The sequence below is a fragment of the Streptopelia decaocto genome, assembly GCF_964273445.1.
Source record: "Streptopelia decaocto genome assembly, chromosome: 6".
Classification (NCBI taxonomy): Eukaryota; Metazoa; Chordata; class Aves; order Columbiformes; family Columbidae; genus Streptopelia; species Streptopelia decaocto.
In genome coordinates, this window is record NC_138660.1 from 28,883,101 (window position 1) to 28,900,518 (window position 17,418).

The 17,418-nt window shown below is 60.6% G+C and overlaps 2 protein-coding genes across 2 annotated transcripts; both read left to right on the forward strand.

Annotated features, from left to right (window-relative positions):
* Positions 1-360: 360 nt before the first annotated feature.
* Positions 361-4,657, forward strand: LOC309441316 (ubiquitin carboxyl-terminal hydrolase 36-like; the record flags this gene model as incomplete). Its single annotated transcript, XM_082055950.1, is given in 11 exon segments — positions 361-660; positions 662-902; positions 1,185-1,295; positions 1,589-1,691; positions 1,910-1,977; positions 2,344-2,414; positions 2,596-2,678; positions 3,002-3,113; positions 3,397-3,537; positions 3,840-3,940; positions 4,156-4,657. Coding segments are annotated over 11 exon segments (1,833 nt in total).
* An 8,160-nt stretch (positions 4,658-12,817) lies between these two features.
* LOC309441317 (ubiquitin carboxyl-terminal hydrolase 36-like) lies at positions 12,818-17,115 on the forward strand (the record flags this gene model as incomplete). The annotated part of the gene is made up of 11 exons (XM_082055951.1): positions 12,818-13,067; positions 13,139-13,360; positions 13,643-13,753; positions 14,047-14,149; positions 14,368-14,435; positions 14,802-14,872; positions 15,054-15,136; positions 15,460-15,571; positions 15,855-15,995; positions 16,298-16,398; positions 16,614-17,115. 11 exons carry the CDS (start codon positions 12,818-12,820, stop codon positions 17,113-17,115), a joined length of 1,764 nt encoding a protein of 587 aa, XP_081912077.1.
* Between the last annotated feature and the right edge of the window lie 303 nt (positions 17,116-17,418).

Sequence of the window (17,418 nt, forward strand, 5' to 3'; positions counted from 1 at the left end):
TGCAGAGGCTTTTGCTGGCCAAATCCACCACTGTGCCCAGGTTCCCCTGCACTGAAACTACAGTGTGTGACCATTTAGGGATTCTGGGGCGTGTCCAGAGCGCGATGGCATCACAACCAACCCCCGCAGGCTCCGCCGCTGGCGTTGCCGGGACGCGCGGGCGCAGCTCAGTCCTGTTCTGGACGCGGAGCGGAGCGGACGGCGAAGCCGAGGGGAGGAGTCAGTGGGCCGAGCCGAGCGCGAGAACCGCAGCGAAGGGCGGGACTTGAGGAGGAGGCGCGGGAAGCGCGTGTGGTGGTGGAGAGGGAGAGACGAGAGAGCGGCGCGACCTTGAGGCGGTGGCACGTGCGGTGACACGCCATGGCGGGCACGGCGAAGCCGAGGGAGCTGCTGAACGCGCGGCGGGACGCGGGCGAGGCCGGGGCGCTGGGCCGGCTGCTGAGCACCTCGGCCAAGAAGGTGCTGCTGCACAAGATCGAGTTCCAGCCCGCCAGCCACGGCTTCTCCGGCCAGCCGGAGCTGCTGCGGGCCAAGTACCTGCTGCTCAGCCCCCGCACCGAGCCCGCCGAGCACCCCCACGGCGCTGAGCAGGGACAGCCGGGCAAGCAGGGTGGGTGCAGAGGGCCGGGGGCTCTCCCTGCGCCGCGCAGCCCGCGGCTCACCCGCCTCTCTCCCCGCAGGCAGCGACCGGACCCCGGGGCGCCACGGGGACGGCGTCCCTGCGCCCCAGAAGGGGCTGTTCCCTGCGGGGCGCCTGGCCATGCAGTGGCAGCGTGTCCAGCGCATCGGCGCCGGGCTGCTCAACCTGCGAAACACCTGCTTCCTCAACGCCACCCTGCAGTGCCTCACGTACACGCCACCGCTCGCCAACTACCTGCTGTCCAGGGAGCACAGCCGCGCCTGTGAGTGGGGAGGGGAGCGCCGCCTGTCCCGGGGCTGCGCTCAGCACCCTGCGCACGGCTGTGCCGGGGCTGTGCGCCTGCCGGGATGTGCCTTCTCTGCTCCCGCCCGCCCGTTTCTGCGTGGAGAGGACATTCCTGCATACGGGAGCATCCACTTCTCCTGGCCGTAGCAGTGTTCCCGAGCTCTGCATCCTGCGGCTGAGCGGCTCTGTCTGTGCTGCACACAGCCAGGACTAAGATGGGTTTGTCCTCAACGTCCTGTCTTCTCCTCTCCCACTCCAGGTCACCAAAGCGGCTTCTGCATGATGTGCGTCATGCAGAACCACGTCACGCAGGCGTTCGCGAACAGCGGCAGCGTGATAAAGCCAGTGTCCTTTGTCCGAGACCTCAAGAGTAAGGATGGCTGCCCGCGCGTCCCCTCCGGTAGCCGTGCAGGAGGGCAGAGACCATTGCAGGAGCAGAACCTTTGAGATCAGGGCAGGTCTTGGCAGAGGTTCTTCTGAGACGACTCACTGAGCCTGCCAGGGCCTTCATGGGCCTTGTGGGGCTTCCCCCACGGCCGACATGAGCCTGACGTTTGGTTTGGGCCGAGGGAGCTCACACCCCGCAGTCCCTGCACGAGGGGGGGCGGGAGGACCTGCCCCTGCTGCAGCGCGAGCTGCGCCTGATCCCTCCCTCTCCTGCAGAGATCGCCCCGCACATCCGCTGGGGCAGGCAAGAGGACGCGCACGAGTTCCTCCGTTTCACCGTCGATGCCATGCAGAAGGCCTGCCTGCCCGACTGCACCGAGTACGTGGGGCCTCTGGTGGCCGTCACTGCCCTTGTCTGCTGGTCCCCTCGTCTGCTGGGCTGCTCTCTGCCTTCTCCTGACGCCTCCACCCCAGCACAGCTGCGGTTCTGTCCCCACATCCTGTGACTGGGCTGGGTTTGGATCCTGAGCACACAGCGCTGGCCCGTGGGGGTGGCTCTTGGGGCGGGCACTGTGTGATCCGAGCTGCCGTCTCTAGGTTGGATCGCCAGACCCAAGCCACCACCCTGATCCACCAGATCTTTGGCGGTTCCCTGCGGTCCCGTGGTGAGTGCTGGCTGCCAGGGCCTGGGCCTGTGACTCTCAGGGCTGCTGTTTCCCGAGAGCCTTGCAGTGACTTGGGAAAGTCACTAAGCATGTGCCAATTATGCAGAGCTGCAGCTGGTCAGTCTTTTGGTATCTGTGGGTCACGAGGCTGAAGCTGTGGGTCCCCAGCTCATTGCCACCAGCAAAGGAACCCACGTTGCCAGCTGTCCAGCAACACTTGTTGTCCTAGCACGTACAGGCTGCGAATGCTGGTGCTGCCATCCCAGAGCCCAAACGCGCAGAGGGGGAACACGGCAGCTGCCTGCGCTGTGCTGGGGCGGTGGTGCCGTGCTGTGCCAGGGGGTGCTCACTGCTCTTTTCTTGCAGTGAGGTGCTTGATGTGCAAAGCAGTCTCGGACACCTTTGACCCCTGTCTGGACCTGCCGGTGGAGATCACGGTACCGGGGCAGGGTCAGGTGGGGGGAGCTCTGCTCTGCAGGGATGTTCCTGCAGCTGCACCGCTGCTGCTCGAGGCTGTTTAACCTGCCAGCGTCAGGCACGGTGCAGGCAAGAGGGGATCAGCTTCTGTTGTTGCGCTGGCTCCTGTGTCTGGCCCTGACCTCTCCTCTGTCCTGGCAGCAAGCCGCAAACGTAGAGCAGGCACTGGAGCTGTTTGTGAAGCCAGACCTGCTGGGCGGAGAGAACGCCTACCGGTGTGACAAGTGAGTGTGCGGGCTGGGGCGGGAAGGGCCGCGGGTGTGCTGGTGGGAAGCAGGAGGGCAGCTGCAGTACAGGAGGGCTTCTCCACCTGCTCCACCGCTAAACCGTGAGGTACGTGGCTGTGAAGCCGGCGATGAAGCCTGTCACTCCTCATCTCCCCCGTCTTGAGACGGGGACCTGAGCCAGCAGACCTGGCCGTGAGCAGGCGCCCTGGAGCGGTACCCGCTCTCAGCAGGGTCATTTCCGTGGGGTTTGCGGCTTGGCCAGGGCTGGCAAGCACCTGGGTGGTGGAACAGTGTGAACAGCTCAAGCTCTCCCTGTGCAGATGCAAGAACAAAGTGTCGGCAACCAAACGCTTCACCATCCACCGAGCGCCGAGGGTTCTCACACTTGCTCTGAAGCGTTTTGCCGACTTCACTGGAGGCAAGATCACAAAGGTGGGTGCTCGGCCATCCAGAGCGGGGCTGTGTCCTGTCCCGAGGCCCTGCTGCCCCGAGCAGGTGGGAGGTGGTTCTGTGCGCGGTGCGAGCTCTGCCGCAGTCCTGCAGCCCTTCTCCAGCTGCGCTGCCGTGGGAGTTTGGCTCATCCCGGCGTCTTCCTCACCGTGGGCTCTGCCTGTGGAGAGCGGGTTCCCCCTCCCTCGCGAGACGGGACTCGCAGGACAGCTGAGCTGCTCTTGCCACCTGCTGTGCAGGCTCCTGAGACATCCTCTCTCCGCAGGACGTGGGCTACCCTGAGCTCCTGAACATCCGCCCGTACATGTCCCAGACCAGCGGGGATCCGGTCATGTACGGGCTCTACGCGGTGCTGGTGCACTCGGGGTACAGCAGCCACGCAGGACACTACTACTGCTACGTGAAGGTGAGCCCAGGGCGCTCTCTGGGCACCTCTCTGTGCTGGGGGCCGGCGGGCGCTCGGGGGTCCGTGTAATGTGCAGACAGGAGGGTGCTCAGCAGACGTGCGTGGTGCGGAGCACCGCGGGGTACGGGCTGTGCTCCGTCACAGGAAGCGTGGAGTTCTGCTCTCGCAGAGAACCCTCACCTCTCCAGGGCCACCTGGGGATTTTGGGGAGCGGAGCTCTGCTGACGGGCGCTGTTCCTGCTGCTCGTCAGGCCAGGAGCGTCCCTGGACACAGCCCGACCCCGTTCTCTCTCCCTCCGCAGGCCAGCGACGGGCAGTGGTACCAAATGAATGACAGCGTGGTCCGCCCCAGTAACATCAAGGTGGTCCTTAACCAGCAGGCGTATGTGCTGTTCTACCTCAGGTGAGCGCGCCCTGTGTCCCCGGCCCCTCTGCCCCTGCTCAGCACGTGGGACGGGGCTGGGGACACGTGCCTGGGTGTGGGAAGGAGCTTGGCCCAGGCAGCCCCAGTGCCCACGTGCGTGTGCTGTCTCGGGGGAGGGTGGCAGGGAGAGCTCCAGCCCCTTGTTGTCACTCAGACACTGGCAGTTAACACGTGCCCTGCTCTGCCTTCCCCAGGATCCCCAGCCCCGGGAAGAGCTCAGAGGGTCCCGTTTCCAAAGCTGCCTCCAGCCTGCCTGGCCGTGTCAAGCTGCCTTCTGGGTCACCGTCACCCAAGGTGGCCCGGAAAGCCACACACGTGGCTGCAGCGTTTCCCAGTGACGCAGCCCCGAGGCCCAAGAAGCCGCGCTCCTCGCAGCCGCCACCCGCGCCCAGAGCGGCTCCAGGATTTTCCGGCCTCAGTCACACCAGTGGGGCCAAAGCGCAGGTTCCCCAGAAGCGCTGCTGGGAGCCCGGGCCCCTGCCCGCCTCCCCCAGGCTGCCGGAGCCCATCCCCGGCCAGGAGCCGTGGGGCAGCGGGGAGAACACCGGCACACCGGGAAGGGACCCTCGCGGCAGGGCTTCTGCCAGCCTGGTGCTGGCAAAGCTGAAAGCCTTCTTGTCGGCCAGAGCTGCTCCGCAGCCCAGCAGCACCGTGTCACCACCGCCGGCCAAGAAGCTGGCGCTTTCCGACACATAGGTGAGTCTGAGCTTCTGCCCAGAGACTTCAGCAGGTGCCTCGTGCCTCCGGAGCCAGGGCTTGTGTTGGGGAGTGCAGGAATGGTGCTGGTACCTTGCTAAGCAGGAGGCGCGCGGGGAGAGCCCGTCAGCCCCAGGGCTCTGCCCTCCCTCTGGGTCGGGGTGCGGGGCCAGGCCCCCGCTCTTGTTCCCATCCCTGCAGAGGCTGGAGAACTGGCTGCTGCCTCCCTGCTCGGGACGGCGCGGTGGCTGCGCCAGTCCCTGGAGCGGGGCGGCCTCGCCAGCCTTGTCAGGGCAGCGTGTCCCCGGGGGCGATGGGAGCTGGTGACACCACAGCTGGAGGCTGCAGAGTCGCCTCCTCCCCAGGCAGCGGCTGCACCGGCTCTCTGGGCGCCGCTGTGCAGCCGGGGCTGGGGACGGCGCTGGGGGTTCTGTCCTTAACGTTTCCTTCCTTTTTTCCTTTCTGCTTCTAAGGGAAAACACTTCTGATTCTTCTCCTACTCCCCCACTTCCCTCTCCCTGTCTGTGTCTTTTCCCCTCCCCTTTCTCTGCGCTCCCCTTTTTGTTTTCTCCTCTTGGCTCACAGCAACCTCTTTTATTTAGACCACCAAGCTGTTCTTTCTGTCAATAACTGCAGGGCAGCCCCAGGGAAGGAGAGCAGAGGGGCCACCATGCACGTCCTCACCTGCTGCTGCCGGTTCCTGTGCCCGCCCCAGCCCCGCGCTGGGTCCCTGTGGGGCCGGGGCGCTGCACCGGGACACCGGGAAGAAACTGGAGCGTTCCCTCGGGAACCGGCTGGGCTGGCAGGACAGCGGGAGCGGCCAGAGGAGCCACAGGGAGGATCGAGGCTGGAACAGCTCTGCTGGGAGGAACGGCTGAGAGAGTCCTCAGCACTCGCACAACTCCTGGGAGAGCTTTCCGTCAGATACTTCATGGTGAAGATTTCAAACACGATTTCATAAAGGAGGGGTTTTTCTTTCCCAGTTGTTTTCTATCATTTTTCAGTGTATACAAGAAGTGATAGCAGCATTCTATAATGAATATTGATCCAGGGGGTCTCCTGGAGACATCTGGACAGGCAGGAGAACAGTCCTGTGAGGCTGGACATTGTACGGATGACTTTGCCCCTCACCCCTTCCCAGTCCCACCTGTTCCCTCACCGGCCCCCTGGGACTTGGCCTCACCAAGCTGGAGCACAAGTGTGATGGGAGCGGCTGAGGGACCTGGGGGTTCAGCTGGAGAACAGGAGCTGAGGGGAGACCTTCTGATCTCTGAACTGCCTGAAAGGAGCTTGGAGCCAGGGGGGTCGGGCTCTGCTCCCCAGGAACAAGCGCCAGGAGCAGAGGAAACGGCCGCAAGTTGCGCCAGGGGAGGTTGAGGTTGGATGTGGGGAACAATTTCTTGCCCAAAGGGCTGTGGGGCATTGGAACAGGCTGCCCAGGGCAGTGCTGGAGTCACCATCCCTGGAGGGTTGGACAGACCTGAGATGAGGGTCTCAGGACACGGGTCAGTGCCGGGGGTGGGGAACGGTTGGACTCCACGATCTTAGAGGTGTTTTTCAACCAAAATGATTCTATCGCACAGTCTATCTTTGCATTGTAATAGTGCCTAAAGGTCACAGCCAGGGTTTCTGTTGTCTTGTCCTGGTATTTTTGAAAATGGGTAGAAGTCTGTCTCAAAGAATGTAATGAAAGCAAAAAAAAAGAGCATGGGTAGAGTGAACCACGGGAAGGAGGGAGGGCCAAGTATGAAGGTGAATCTCAGCAAGAGCAAGTATTTACACATCACTAGTGATACGCATCACTTGCAGGCTGTAAATCATTGGCACTTTTTTTGTTAGTAATGGAAACGTTTCCTGTGTCCCACAGGATCCTTGTGTCACTGTTGTGAACTGCAGATGCATTTTTGGCATCAAAACGAAGGTGCATCTCAAAGCTGGGTGGGTCAGATTGAAATGGTTACCGGGTGTATATTGGTAGCATATGAAAGAAAAAGGCTCGCAGTGAACTTTACCATTGGGAGCTTCTGGCAGGTGTTGATCTGCGAGAAGCAGCCTCAGCAGAGGTGAGAAGCTTCTAAAAGATGGAAATAAGGAGACTCAGAAGAGAGAGAAGATTCTGAGAGATCTTAAGAGTGAACACGAAATAACTGAATGCAAAAGCAAGTCTTAATGCTGCGTTTTGACTGAGCTGGAGGGTGGGAATCTGGGCTTTGGAAAGCTCAGAGTTTGCACAGGGTGGAAGACAAGAGTCATAACAGCATAAAGGGAGAAGGGCTGGAGCTGACTTCTGCTGGGAAAAGCATTTTTGCCTCCCCTAGAAAAACAGGTGACTTCCAGAAACATGTTCAGTACCCGTTTTCTCAATCTGGGGGTGTCCTGGTGGAGGAAGGCTCGGCACCGCACTGACACACGCAGGGCAGGCGAGGCAGAGGAAGATGCGCTGTCTGGGTTACCGGCTCAGGCCACTGAACAGCGGCACTGACTGCGATAGAGAAAGCAGCGACCGAGGGGAGCTGGAAGGGGCCTTGGCTGCAGGTAACCGTGCCCTGGGCTGAGAGTGGCTGGCGCTGCGTCTAATGAACGTGACTGAGCATCTTCCTGTCTGTGTGCTGATCTTATTCAATTGTGGTGTTTCACAAGGGAGAGAGAGAGAGAAAGGACATGAAAAGTAAATGTCGTGCTATCTGCTTTTCAAAACCGCCTTTCTGTTCTTTTCAAACAGGCTCGGAATTTCTCCTTTCAGAACCTGTGTCTTTGGAGATGCTGGAGGAGACGAAGGAGGAGGACACCCAGGAGGAAGACGCGCGAGAAAGATGTGGAGTCTCTGCACGGCCTTCAGGAGAGTCTGAGGAACCAACAGAGGAGGACGTGGAGACTCCACAGAGCGTTCAAGAGGCAAGTCACTGGTGTACGGACCGTTCTGTGTGACGAGGGGATATTTTAGAGATGGAGGAGGTAAAAACAAACAGCTCATAAAGAACCCAAGCCCAGCCTCCCCAAACCAGGATTTTGTTGCAGTGCCCTCGAAAGAAATCCTTTCTAATTTAGCTATTGCTGTGCTTAAGGCTGTGGTAGTTAAAAGCCCTGAAATTTTAATTTTTCAAGCGGTGTGTGTGATGACCAAACATTATGTGGTTGCAGGGGGACCAGTATATGTATTTCTAAAGTTAATTGTTACCTCATTGTTTATAATTCTCTTTTTCTTTGCTCCTCCCTGCAAATCCAAACAGTGCTGAAAAGAAAGCTGTGAAGGAGGAGTCTGGTTTAATGGTGCCCACTTGGCACTGTTGCCGGGCTGTAAGATGGCCATAAAATCCTTGTAGGATTTGGTGAAATCAGGTAGAATGAAGGTAGCATGAAAGAAAAACAAGAGATCCATGGATAAGCTGAATTCTTGCAACATTTCAATTATTTCCCTTTTAACCCAATGAAGAGAAGAAAGAAGAAGACAACACATTTTAGTCAGATTATTAAAGCCTGTATCTGCCTCAGCATATTCTAGATCACTTGAGTATTACACAGAAAACCTAAATGCACAGCCCAGCAGATCAGATCAGATCAGATCACCTGTGACAACACAGCTCATTCTTGGTTTTGTAGCTCAAAGTGATGTTCTTGCTTTCATGTGCTCCCTCCTGTTCACAGCTGCAAGTTCCAACAGTCTCTGCACCAGCAGAGCTCCTGAGAGAACTGGTGCTAACCCTTGTGTATTAAAAGGTTCATGCAGCGGCTGTCAGTGGTGGGTTCAGGAGATCTGGACTCTCTGGTTCAGTTCTTACCTCTTTCATTGGCGCGTACAGTAACTTGTGCACTCAGCTCCTCTCTGCTTTCATTTGAAGTCCAAAAAAACCCCAGGTAAGTCAAGGCAGCTAAAAAGAGGCAACTTAGGTTGCTGGTGTCTGCAGCTGGTGCTTGTGCAGGGACCCTGTTTCTTTCTCCCTTACTTTTTTGTCTCTCCCATTTCCTGGCAGAGCACAATTCAGGATGGGGGTGAAGAAGCAGAAGAAGGAGCTGTTTACGTGTCTTTCTGCAAAGAGTGCAGATCCAGCAAGCTGCCAACGAAGGAGCAGGATGGCTCCGGGTAAATAAAGCTGGCGCGGTGGCACTCAGGACGGCTGCTCATGGACTCTGACACCCAGCCCCCGGCTCCTCCAGACTGCGGCACCAGCTGCGTGCTGGGCACCATGGGTGTCTGGGCAGGGGAAGGCAGGCGAGGCCAGTCCTGGGCGTCGGGGGAGGCTTTGCGCCAGCCCTGTCCCCTGGTGCTCTCACCAGCTCAGGGAGCACAGCAGCAGAGTGCAGGACTACCTGCGCCAGAGCCTGCCGAACCTGCAGAGCCCGCAGGAGCCCTTGTGTGAGGCGGCCGTCGTGTTCCTGGGTGAGCCACAGCCCTGCCGAGGGACCCCCCCTGCCCCACGGCAGCTGCCAAATCTGCCGGGCAGCTGCAGAGCCCTGCCTGCCCCATGTGGGGCCCACGGGGATCCCTGCTGCCCTTTTGCACCCGGGCTCGCACATGGGCTCCCCGTGGGAGCTTTGCTGGGTCTCTCGCAGCCTTCTTGGTCTCCCCATTCGGGGCACCGCCCTGGCTCAGCCTTGCCCAGGGGCAGGAAGGTGTGTGGCCAGGCCCGTGGGGCTGGTGGCAGGAAGCTGGGTCTCTGGGCAGGCAGGCTAGAGGGCTGCGTGACGGGCTGTGTGTGCCTGGGGCTCATCGGGCGCCAGCAGGCAGACGTGTGCCAGGAGAAGCTCCAGGTCGTCTACGAGGGTCAGTGAGGACAGTGGGGTGTCTGTGGGGGCTGGCAGGAAGGAGGAAACACCCCAACTCCTGCCCCAGGCCGGCAGGGCTCTGCTCCCTGCGCAGGTGAGGGTCAGTGTGGGCAGATGTGGCAGAATGCAAACCCCCCTCTCTCCCCTCCCTCCTTCAGTATGGAAGGAGTAGGCACATCTCCCTCTCTCTCTGCTACTTGAGGCCAACAGCTTCTTTTGTTTGGCCCCAGAGCCCCTGGCAAGGGCCATTAGGAGAAGGGAGTGCCGAGGCGCCAGGGAGGCGCTGGGCGCCTGCGGCCAGTGTGGGGGATGTTTGGAGGCTTCAGGGGCACCCACAGCCAGGGTGGGGGTGCAGAGAAGCTTCTAGAATGCCCACAGTCAGATCTGATCAGCCAATATAAAAACGGGATTCTCGTCGAGACTCCGCCCATCGTCACGGGTCTCTCGGAGCACGATCAAGATGCTGCCGCCGAGAGCCGCCCCGGGATGGAGACTCCGCTTGCCTCACCGCCACGGGTGTGAGTAAAACTTCTCGCAGAATTGCGAGTATATTTATACTTTCCGTGCACATATGCACGTGTAACTTTCCGTGCTCAATATTAGCACGCGTAAAATTAATCCTCGCAGAATCGCGGGTGTATTTTCCTTCCGTGCACATATGCACGTGTAACTTTCCGTGCACATTTGCACGCATACTTTCCGTGCTTAATACAAGCACGTGTACTTTCCGTGCACATTTGCACGCGTAGCTTTCCGTGCTCAATACGAGCACGTGTATAAATTATTTCCTCGCACAATCGCGAGTGTATTTTCCTCCCGTGCTTCCACATAAGCACGTGTAATATTCCGTGCACATTTCCACGTGTAAGTAAATTAACCCTCGCAGGATTGCGAGTGTATTATAAATTTACCCTCACAGAATAGCGAGTGTACACTTCCCGTACTCACTACGAGTACGTGTATCTCTTTAAAAATAATCCCACACCGTGTTCAGGCAAGTGTGTGCTTCTCCGGGACTCAGGGCCGGCTCCGGCATTGTTTTGGTGAAGCCACGTGCATGCACTCTGTGGAACGCCTGTTGTATTAGTTGCTGCCCCTTAATAATTTTCCTCAACTGATACCCGAACCTTTATTTAAGTCACTTTTGGAGTGCTAAAACCCTGTTTCTCCCCGGTTTAATAAAAGTTGTTTTGGACCCTGTTGTCCCTTAAACTAACCTCGGGGTGCCTCCGTGACAGCAGAGCAGAGAGAGACTTCAGGAGCACATTGGACATTGGTGGCCAGCACCCTTGGGCTGATCCCGGCACCCCTGCCTCCCTCCTGGCCCTGGGGAGAGCTGGGGGGGTAGTGGTGACCCTGGCCGGAGGAGCTCCAGAGGTCCCCACAGAACAAATAAACCAAACAACAAGAAAACAAAACAAGCGAAGGTGAATAACCATGAAAGACAGAGGAAGACTGCCCCGTCCATGGAGCTCTGCAGAAGGAGCGTGGAGCCGTACATCATATGAGGCCATATAGTTGGAATCAGCACGTAGAGAAGACTTTAGCAGGGAAGACTTTGAGGGGAGCGGCCTGACTCCATGCAGCTGCAAACCTGAGAGCTGGCCGTGTGCTGAAGGGACGGGGAGAAGTGTCCTGGGCTGAACAGAAACCTGTGGATGACACAAGGCTGGAGAGATGTGCTTTGCAGAGATTGGCAGGAGTCCTTCCCAGGGATGAGCGGGATGGGCTTTGGACACAAGGAAAAATAAAGCGGCTCTCAAGCGTGGTTTGGAATTCGTGCCACTGTCACTAATAGCAGAAAAAGGACCGTGCTGCAAGGGAACTCCTTGTTCTTAGGAGAAAAACTGAAGCTTTTTCATGTCCTTCCTTGTCAAAGCAGGTGTAATTCTTCAGTAGTTAGCCTCTGGCATGAGGTTCTTAAAGGGGCAGTTTTGCTCTCAGGGCTATTCCTTTGTTTAAATTATATTTAAATGATATTTAAAGATTACAACTCTTAGACAGAATTGCCTTTTGGTGATGCCTGATCAATATATTTTCTCCCTGGTTTTGGTAGGAGGCTGAGGGGTAGAATACGGTGGTGGTTTCTCTTTTAGCCAAAGGACCCCAAGGTTTCTGAAAAGGCACAAAGGAAGGCAAAATGAGAATGTGGTGCTGTGACTGGCACCCGCTGCTCCTGAGCCCTGGAGTGCCCGGACAGAATCTTCTGAGGCCGGACTGTGCAGCAGGATCCCGGCAGCTCTGATCTCCCACCCTGCATTCCAGCACGGAAAATGAAAGTCACCTCGTTTTGATTCTCTTCACAGCCTAAAGTACCACAGGGGTAATGACACTGGCCAGGAAACATCAAGGTGGATCAAGGTGGGACTGGAGACCTCCTAAGCACAGGATGATGTCACCCTGACTAGTCCCATGGGCTTCTGCTGCAGAGACCCTCAGCTACACCTGTTTCCGAGAGTCCCCGGGTGTCCTGCTGCAGGGCAGCACCACCGCCTGCTCAGTTTTTCCTGATGCTCCGTTCAAAGCTCCCTGGAGGGTGTTGGTGGCTGCTGCCTCTGTCCCACCAGCCGCCACTGCAGGAGGGTTTGCCTCCCCCATCATCTCCCCAGGCAGGAGTCACTGCTTTTCCAGTGCCCTGTGCCCCCTTCAGCACTGAAGAGGCCCAACTGACTGAGCTGCTCCACAAAGCTCATGTGCCCCTGACCCACCATGACAGATGTTCCTCTGGACCTTCAACCGTGTCGTGGTGTAACCCGAGCTGGCAACACAACCACGGCAGCTGATCACTCACCCCCTACCCCTTCCCCTCCCAACAGGGGAGAGAATCGAAAGTGAAGGGAGAAATTTGGACTGAGAGAAACACAGTTTAATAAAATAACGAAATACTAATATACTACTAGTAAATATACATAAACCCACCATAAGTCCCACGCCCTTCTCCTCAGGACTGCTCAGCCGGTCCCATCCCAGCCTGTCCCGGGACACCAGGTTTGCTCTGCCCCCAGCGCACACCTTGCGTCTTGGCCTTGTAAGACTTGCAGAGGCTTTTGCTGGCCAAATCCACCACTGTGCCCAGGTTCCCCTGCACTGAAACTACAGTGTGTGACCATTTAGGGATTCTGGGGCGTGTCCAGAGCGCGATGGCATCACAACCAACCCCCGCAGGCTCCGCCGCTGGCGTTGCCGGGACGCGCGGGCGCAGCTCAGTCCTGTTCTGGACGCGGAGCGGAGCGGACGGCGAAGCCGAGGGGAGGAGTCAGTGGGCCGAGCCGAGCGCGAGAACCGCAGCGAAGGGCGGGACTTGAGGAGGAGGCGCGGGAAGCGCGTGTGGTGGTGGAGAGGGAGAGACGAGAGAGCGGCGCGACCTTGAGGCGGTGGCACGTGCGGTGACACGCCATGGCGGGCACGGCGAAGCCGAGGGAGCTGCTGAACGCGCGGCGGGACGCGGGCGAGGCCGGGGCGCTGGGCCGGCTGCTGAGCACCTCGGCCAAGAAGGTGCTGCTGCACAAGATCGAGTTCCAGCCCGCCAGCCACGGCTTCTCCGGCCAGCCGGAGCTGCTGCGGGCCAAGTACCTGCTGCTCAGCCCCCGCACCGAGCCCGCCGAGCACCCCCGCGGCGCTGAGCAGGGACAGCCGGGCAAGCAGGGTGGGTGCAGAGGGCCGGGGGGCTCTCCCTGCGCTGCGCAGCCCGCGGCTCACCCGCCTCTCTCCCCGCAGGCAGCGACCGGACCCCGGGGCGCCACGGGGACGGCGTCCCTGCGCCCCAGAAGGGGCTGTTCCCTGCGGGGCGCCTCGCCATGCAGTGGCAGCGTGTCCAGCGCATCGGCGCCGGGCTGCTCAACCTGCGAAACACCTGCTTCCTCAACGCCACCCTGCAGTGCCTCACGTACACGCCACCGCTCGCCAACTACCTGCTGTCCAAGGAGCACAGCCGCGCCTGTGAGTGGGGAGGGGAGCGCCGCCTGTCCCGGGGCTGCGCTCAGCACCCTGCGCACGGCTGTGCCGGGGCTGTGCGCCTGCCGGGATGTGCCTTCTCTGCTCCCGCCCGCCCGTTTCTGCGTGGAGAGGACATTCCTGCATACGGGAGCATCCACTTCTCCTGGCCGTAGCAGTGTTCCCGAGCTCTGCATCCTGCGGCTGAGCGGCTCTGTCTGTGCTGCACACAGCCAGGACTAAGATGGGTTTGTCCTCAACGTCCTGTCTTCTCCTCTCCCACTCCAGGTCACCAAAGCGGCTTCTGCATGATGTGCGTCATGCAGAACCACGTCACGCAGGCGTTCGCGAACAGCGGCAGCGTGATAAAGCCAGTGTCCTTTGTCCGAGACCTCAAGAGTAAGGATGGCTGCCCGCGCGTCCCCTCCGGTAGCCGTGCAGGAGGGCAGAGACCATTGCAGGAGCAGAACCTTTGAGATCAGGGCAGGTCTTGGCAGAGGTTCTTCTGAGACGACTCACTGAGCCTGCCAGGGCCTTCATGGGCCTTGTGGGGCTTCCCCCACGGCCGACATGAGCCTGACGTTTGGTTTGGGCCGAGGGAGCTCACACCCCGCAGTCCCTGCCCGAGGGGGGGCGGGAGGACCTGCCCCTGCTGCAGCGCGAGCTGCGCCTGATCCCTCCCTCTCCTGCAGAGATCGCCCCGCACATCCGCTGGGGCAGGCAAGAGGACGCGCACGAGTTCCTCCGTTTCACCGTCGATGCCATGCAGAAGGCCTGCCTGCCCGACTGCACCGAGTACGTGGGGCCTCTGGTGGCCGTCACTGCCCTTGTCTGCTGGTCCCCTCGTCTGCTGGGCTGCTCTCTGCCTTCTCCTGACGCCTCCACCCCAGCACAGCTGCGGTTCTGTCCCCACATCCTGTGACTGGGCTGGGTTTGGATCCTGAGCACACAGCGCTGGCCCGTGGGGGTGGCTCTTGGGGCGGGCGCTGTGTGATCCGAGCTGCCGTCTCTAGGTTGGATCGCCAGACCCAAGCCACCACCCTGATCCACCAGATCTTTGGCGGTTCCCTGCGGTCCCGTGGTGAGTGCTGGCTGCCAGGGCCTGGGCCTGTGACTCTCAGGGCTGCTGTTTCCCGAGAGCCTTGCAGTGACTTGGGAAAGTCACTAAGCATGTGCCAATTATGCAGAGCTGCAGCTGGTCAGTCTTTTGGTATCTGTGGGTCACGAAGCTGAAGCTGTGGGTCCCCAGCTCATTGCCACCAGCAAAGGAACCCACGTTGCCAGCTGTCCAGCAACACTTGTTGTCCTAGCACGTACAGGCTGCGAATGCTGGTGCTGCCATCCCAGAGCCCAAACGCGCAGAGGGGGAACACGGCAGCTGCCTGCACTGTGCTGGGGCGGTGGTGCCGTGCTGTGCCAGGGGGTGCTCACTGCTCTTTTCTTGCAGTGAGGTGCTTGATGTGCAAAGCAGTCTCGGACACCTTTGACCCCTGTCTGGACCTGCCGGTGGAGATCACGGTACCGGGGCAGGGTCAGGTGGGGGGAGCTCTGCTCTGCAGGGATGTTCCTGCAGCTGCACCGCTGCTGCTCGAGGCTGTTTAACCTGCCAGCATCAGGCACGGTGCAGGCAAGAGGGGATCAGCTTCTGTTGTTGCGCTGGCTCCTGTGCCTGGCCCTGACCTCTCCTCTGTCCTGGCAGCAAGCCGCAAACGTAGAGCAGGCACTGGAGCTGTTTGTGAAGCCAGACCTGCTGGGCGGAGAGAATGCCTACCGGTGTGACAAGTGAGTGTGCGGGCTGGGGCGGGAAGGGCCGCGGGTGTGCTGGTGGGAAGCAGGAGGGCAGCTGCAGTACAGGAGGGCTTCTCCACCTGCTCCACCGCTAAACCGTGAGGTACGTGGCTGTGAAGCCGGCGATGAAGCCTGTCACTCCTCATCTCCCCCGTCTTGAGACGGGGACCTGAGCCAGCAGACCTGGCCGTGAGCAGGCGCCCTGGAGCGGTACCCGCTCTCAGCAGGGTCATTTCCGTGGGGTTTGCGGCTTGGCCAGGGCTGGCAAGCACCTGGGTGGTGGAACAGTGTGAACAGCTCAAGCTCTCCCTGTGCAGATGCAAGAACAAAGTGTCGGCAACCAAACGCTTCACCATCCACCGAGCGCCGAGGGTTCTCACACTTGCTCTGAAGCGTTTTGCCGACTTCACTGGAGGCAAGATCACAAAGGTGGGTGCTCGGCCATCCAGAGCGGGGCTGTGTCCTGTCCCGAGGCCCTGCTGCCCCGAGCAGGTGGGAGGTGGTTCTGTGCGCGGTGCGAGCTCTGCCGCAGTCCTGCAGCCCTTCTCCAGCTGCGCTGCCGTGGGAGTTTGGCTCATCCCGGCGTCTTCCTCACCGTGGGCTCTGCCTGTGGAGAGCGGGTTCCCCCTCCCTCGCGAGACGGGACTCGCAGGACAGCTGAGCTGCTCTTGCCACCTGCTGTGCAGGCTCCTGAGACATCCTCTCTCCGCAGGACGTGGGCTACCCTGAGCTCCTGAACATCCGCCCGTACATGTCCCAGACCAGCGGGGATCCGGTCATGTACGGGCTCTACGCGGTGCTGGTGCACTCGGGGTACAGCAGCCACGCAGGACACTACTACTGCTACGTGAAGGTGAGCCCAGGGCGCTCTCTGGGCACCGCTCTGTGCTGGGGGCCGGCGGGCGCTCGGGGGTCCGTGTAATGTGCAGACAGGAGGGTGCTCAGCAGACGTGCGTGGTGCGGAGCACCGCGGGGTACGGGCTGTGCTCCGTCACAGGAAGCGTGGAGTTCTGCTCTCGCAGAGAACCCTCACCTCTCCAGGGCCACCTGGGGATTTTGGGGAGCGGAGCTCTGCTGACGGGCGCTGTTCCTGCTGCTCGTCAGGCCAGGAGCGTCCCTGGACACAGCCCGACCCCGTTCTCTCTCCCTCCGCAGGCCAGCGACGGGCAGTGGTACCAAATGAATGACAGCGTGGTCCGCCCCAGTAACATCAAGGTGGTCCTTAACCAGCAGGCGTATGTGCTGTTCTACCTCAGGTGAGCGCGCCCTGTGTCCCCGGCCCCTCTGCCCCTGCTCAGCACGTGGGACGGGGCTGGGGACACGTGCCTGGGTGTGGGAAGGAGCTTGGCCCAGGCAGCCCCAGTGCCCACGTGCGTGTGCTGTCTCGGGGGAGGGTGGCAGGGAGAGCTCCAGCCCCTTGTTGTCACTCAGACACTGGCAGTTAACACGTGCCCTGCTCTGCCTTCCCCAGGATCCCCAGCCCCGGGAAGAGCTCAGAGGGTCCCGTTTCCAAAGCTGCCTCCAGCCTGCCTGGCTGTGTCAAGCTGCCTTCTGGGTCACCGTCACCCAAGGTGGCCCGGAAAGCCACACACGTGGCTGCAGCGTTTCCCAGTGACGCAGCCCCGAGGCCCAAGAAGCCGCGCTCCTCGCAGCCGCCACCCGCGCCCAGAGCGGCTCCAGGATTTTCCGGCCTCAGTCACACCAGTGGGGCCAAAGCGCAGGTTCCCCAGAAGCGCTGCTGGGAGCCCGGGCCCCTGCCCGCCTCCCCCAGGCTGCCGGAGCCCATCCCCGGCCAGGAGCCGTGGGGCAGCGGGGAGAACACCGGGACACCGGGAAGGGACCCTCGCGGCAGGGCTTCTGCCAGCCTGGTGCTGGCAAAGCTGAAAGCCTTCTTGTCGGCCAGAGCTGCTCCGCAGCCCAGCAGCACCGTGTCACCACCGCCGGCCAAGAAGCTGGCGCTTTCCGACACATAGGTGAGTCTGAGCTTCTGCCCAGAGACTTCAGCAGGTGCCTCGTGCCTCCGGAGCCAGGGCTTGTGTTGGGGAGTGCAGGAATGGTGCTGGTACCTTGCTAAGCAGGAGGCGCGCGGGGAGAGCCCGTCAGCCCCAGGGCTCTGCCCTCCCTCTGGGTCGGGGTGCGGGGCCAGGCCCCCGCTCTTGTTCCCATCCCTGCAGAGGCTGGAGAACTGGCTGCTGCCTCCCTGCTCAGGACGGCGCGGTGGCTGCGCCAGTCCCTGGAGCGGGGCGGCCTCGCCAGCCTTGTCAGGGCAGCGTGTC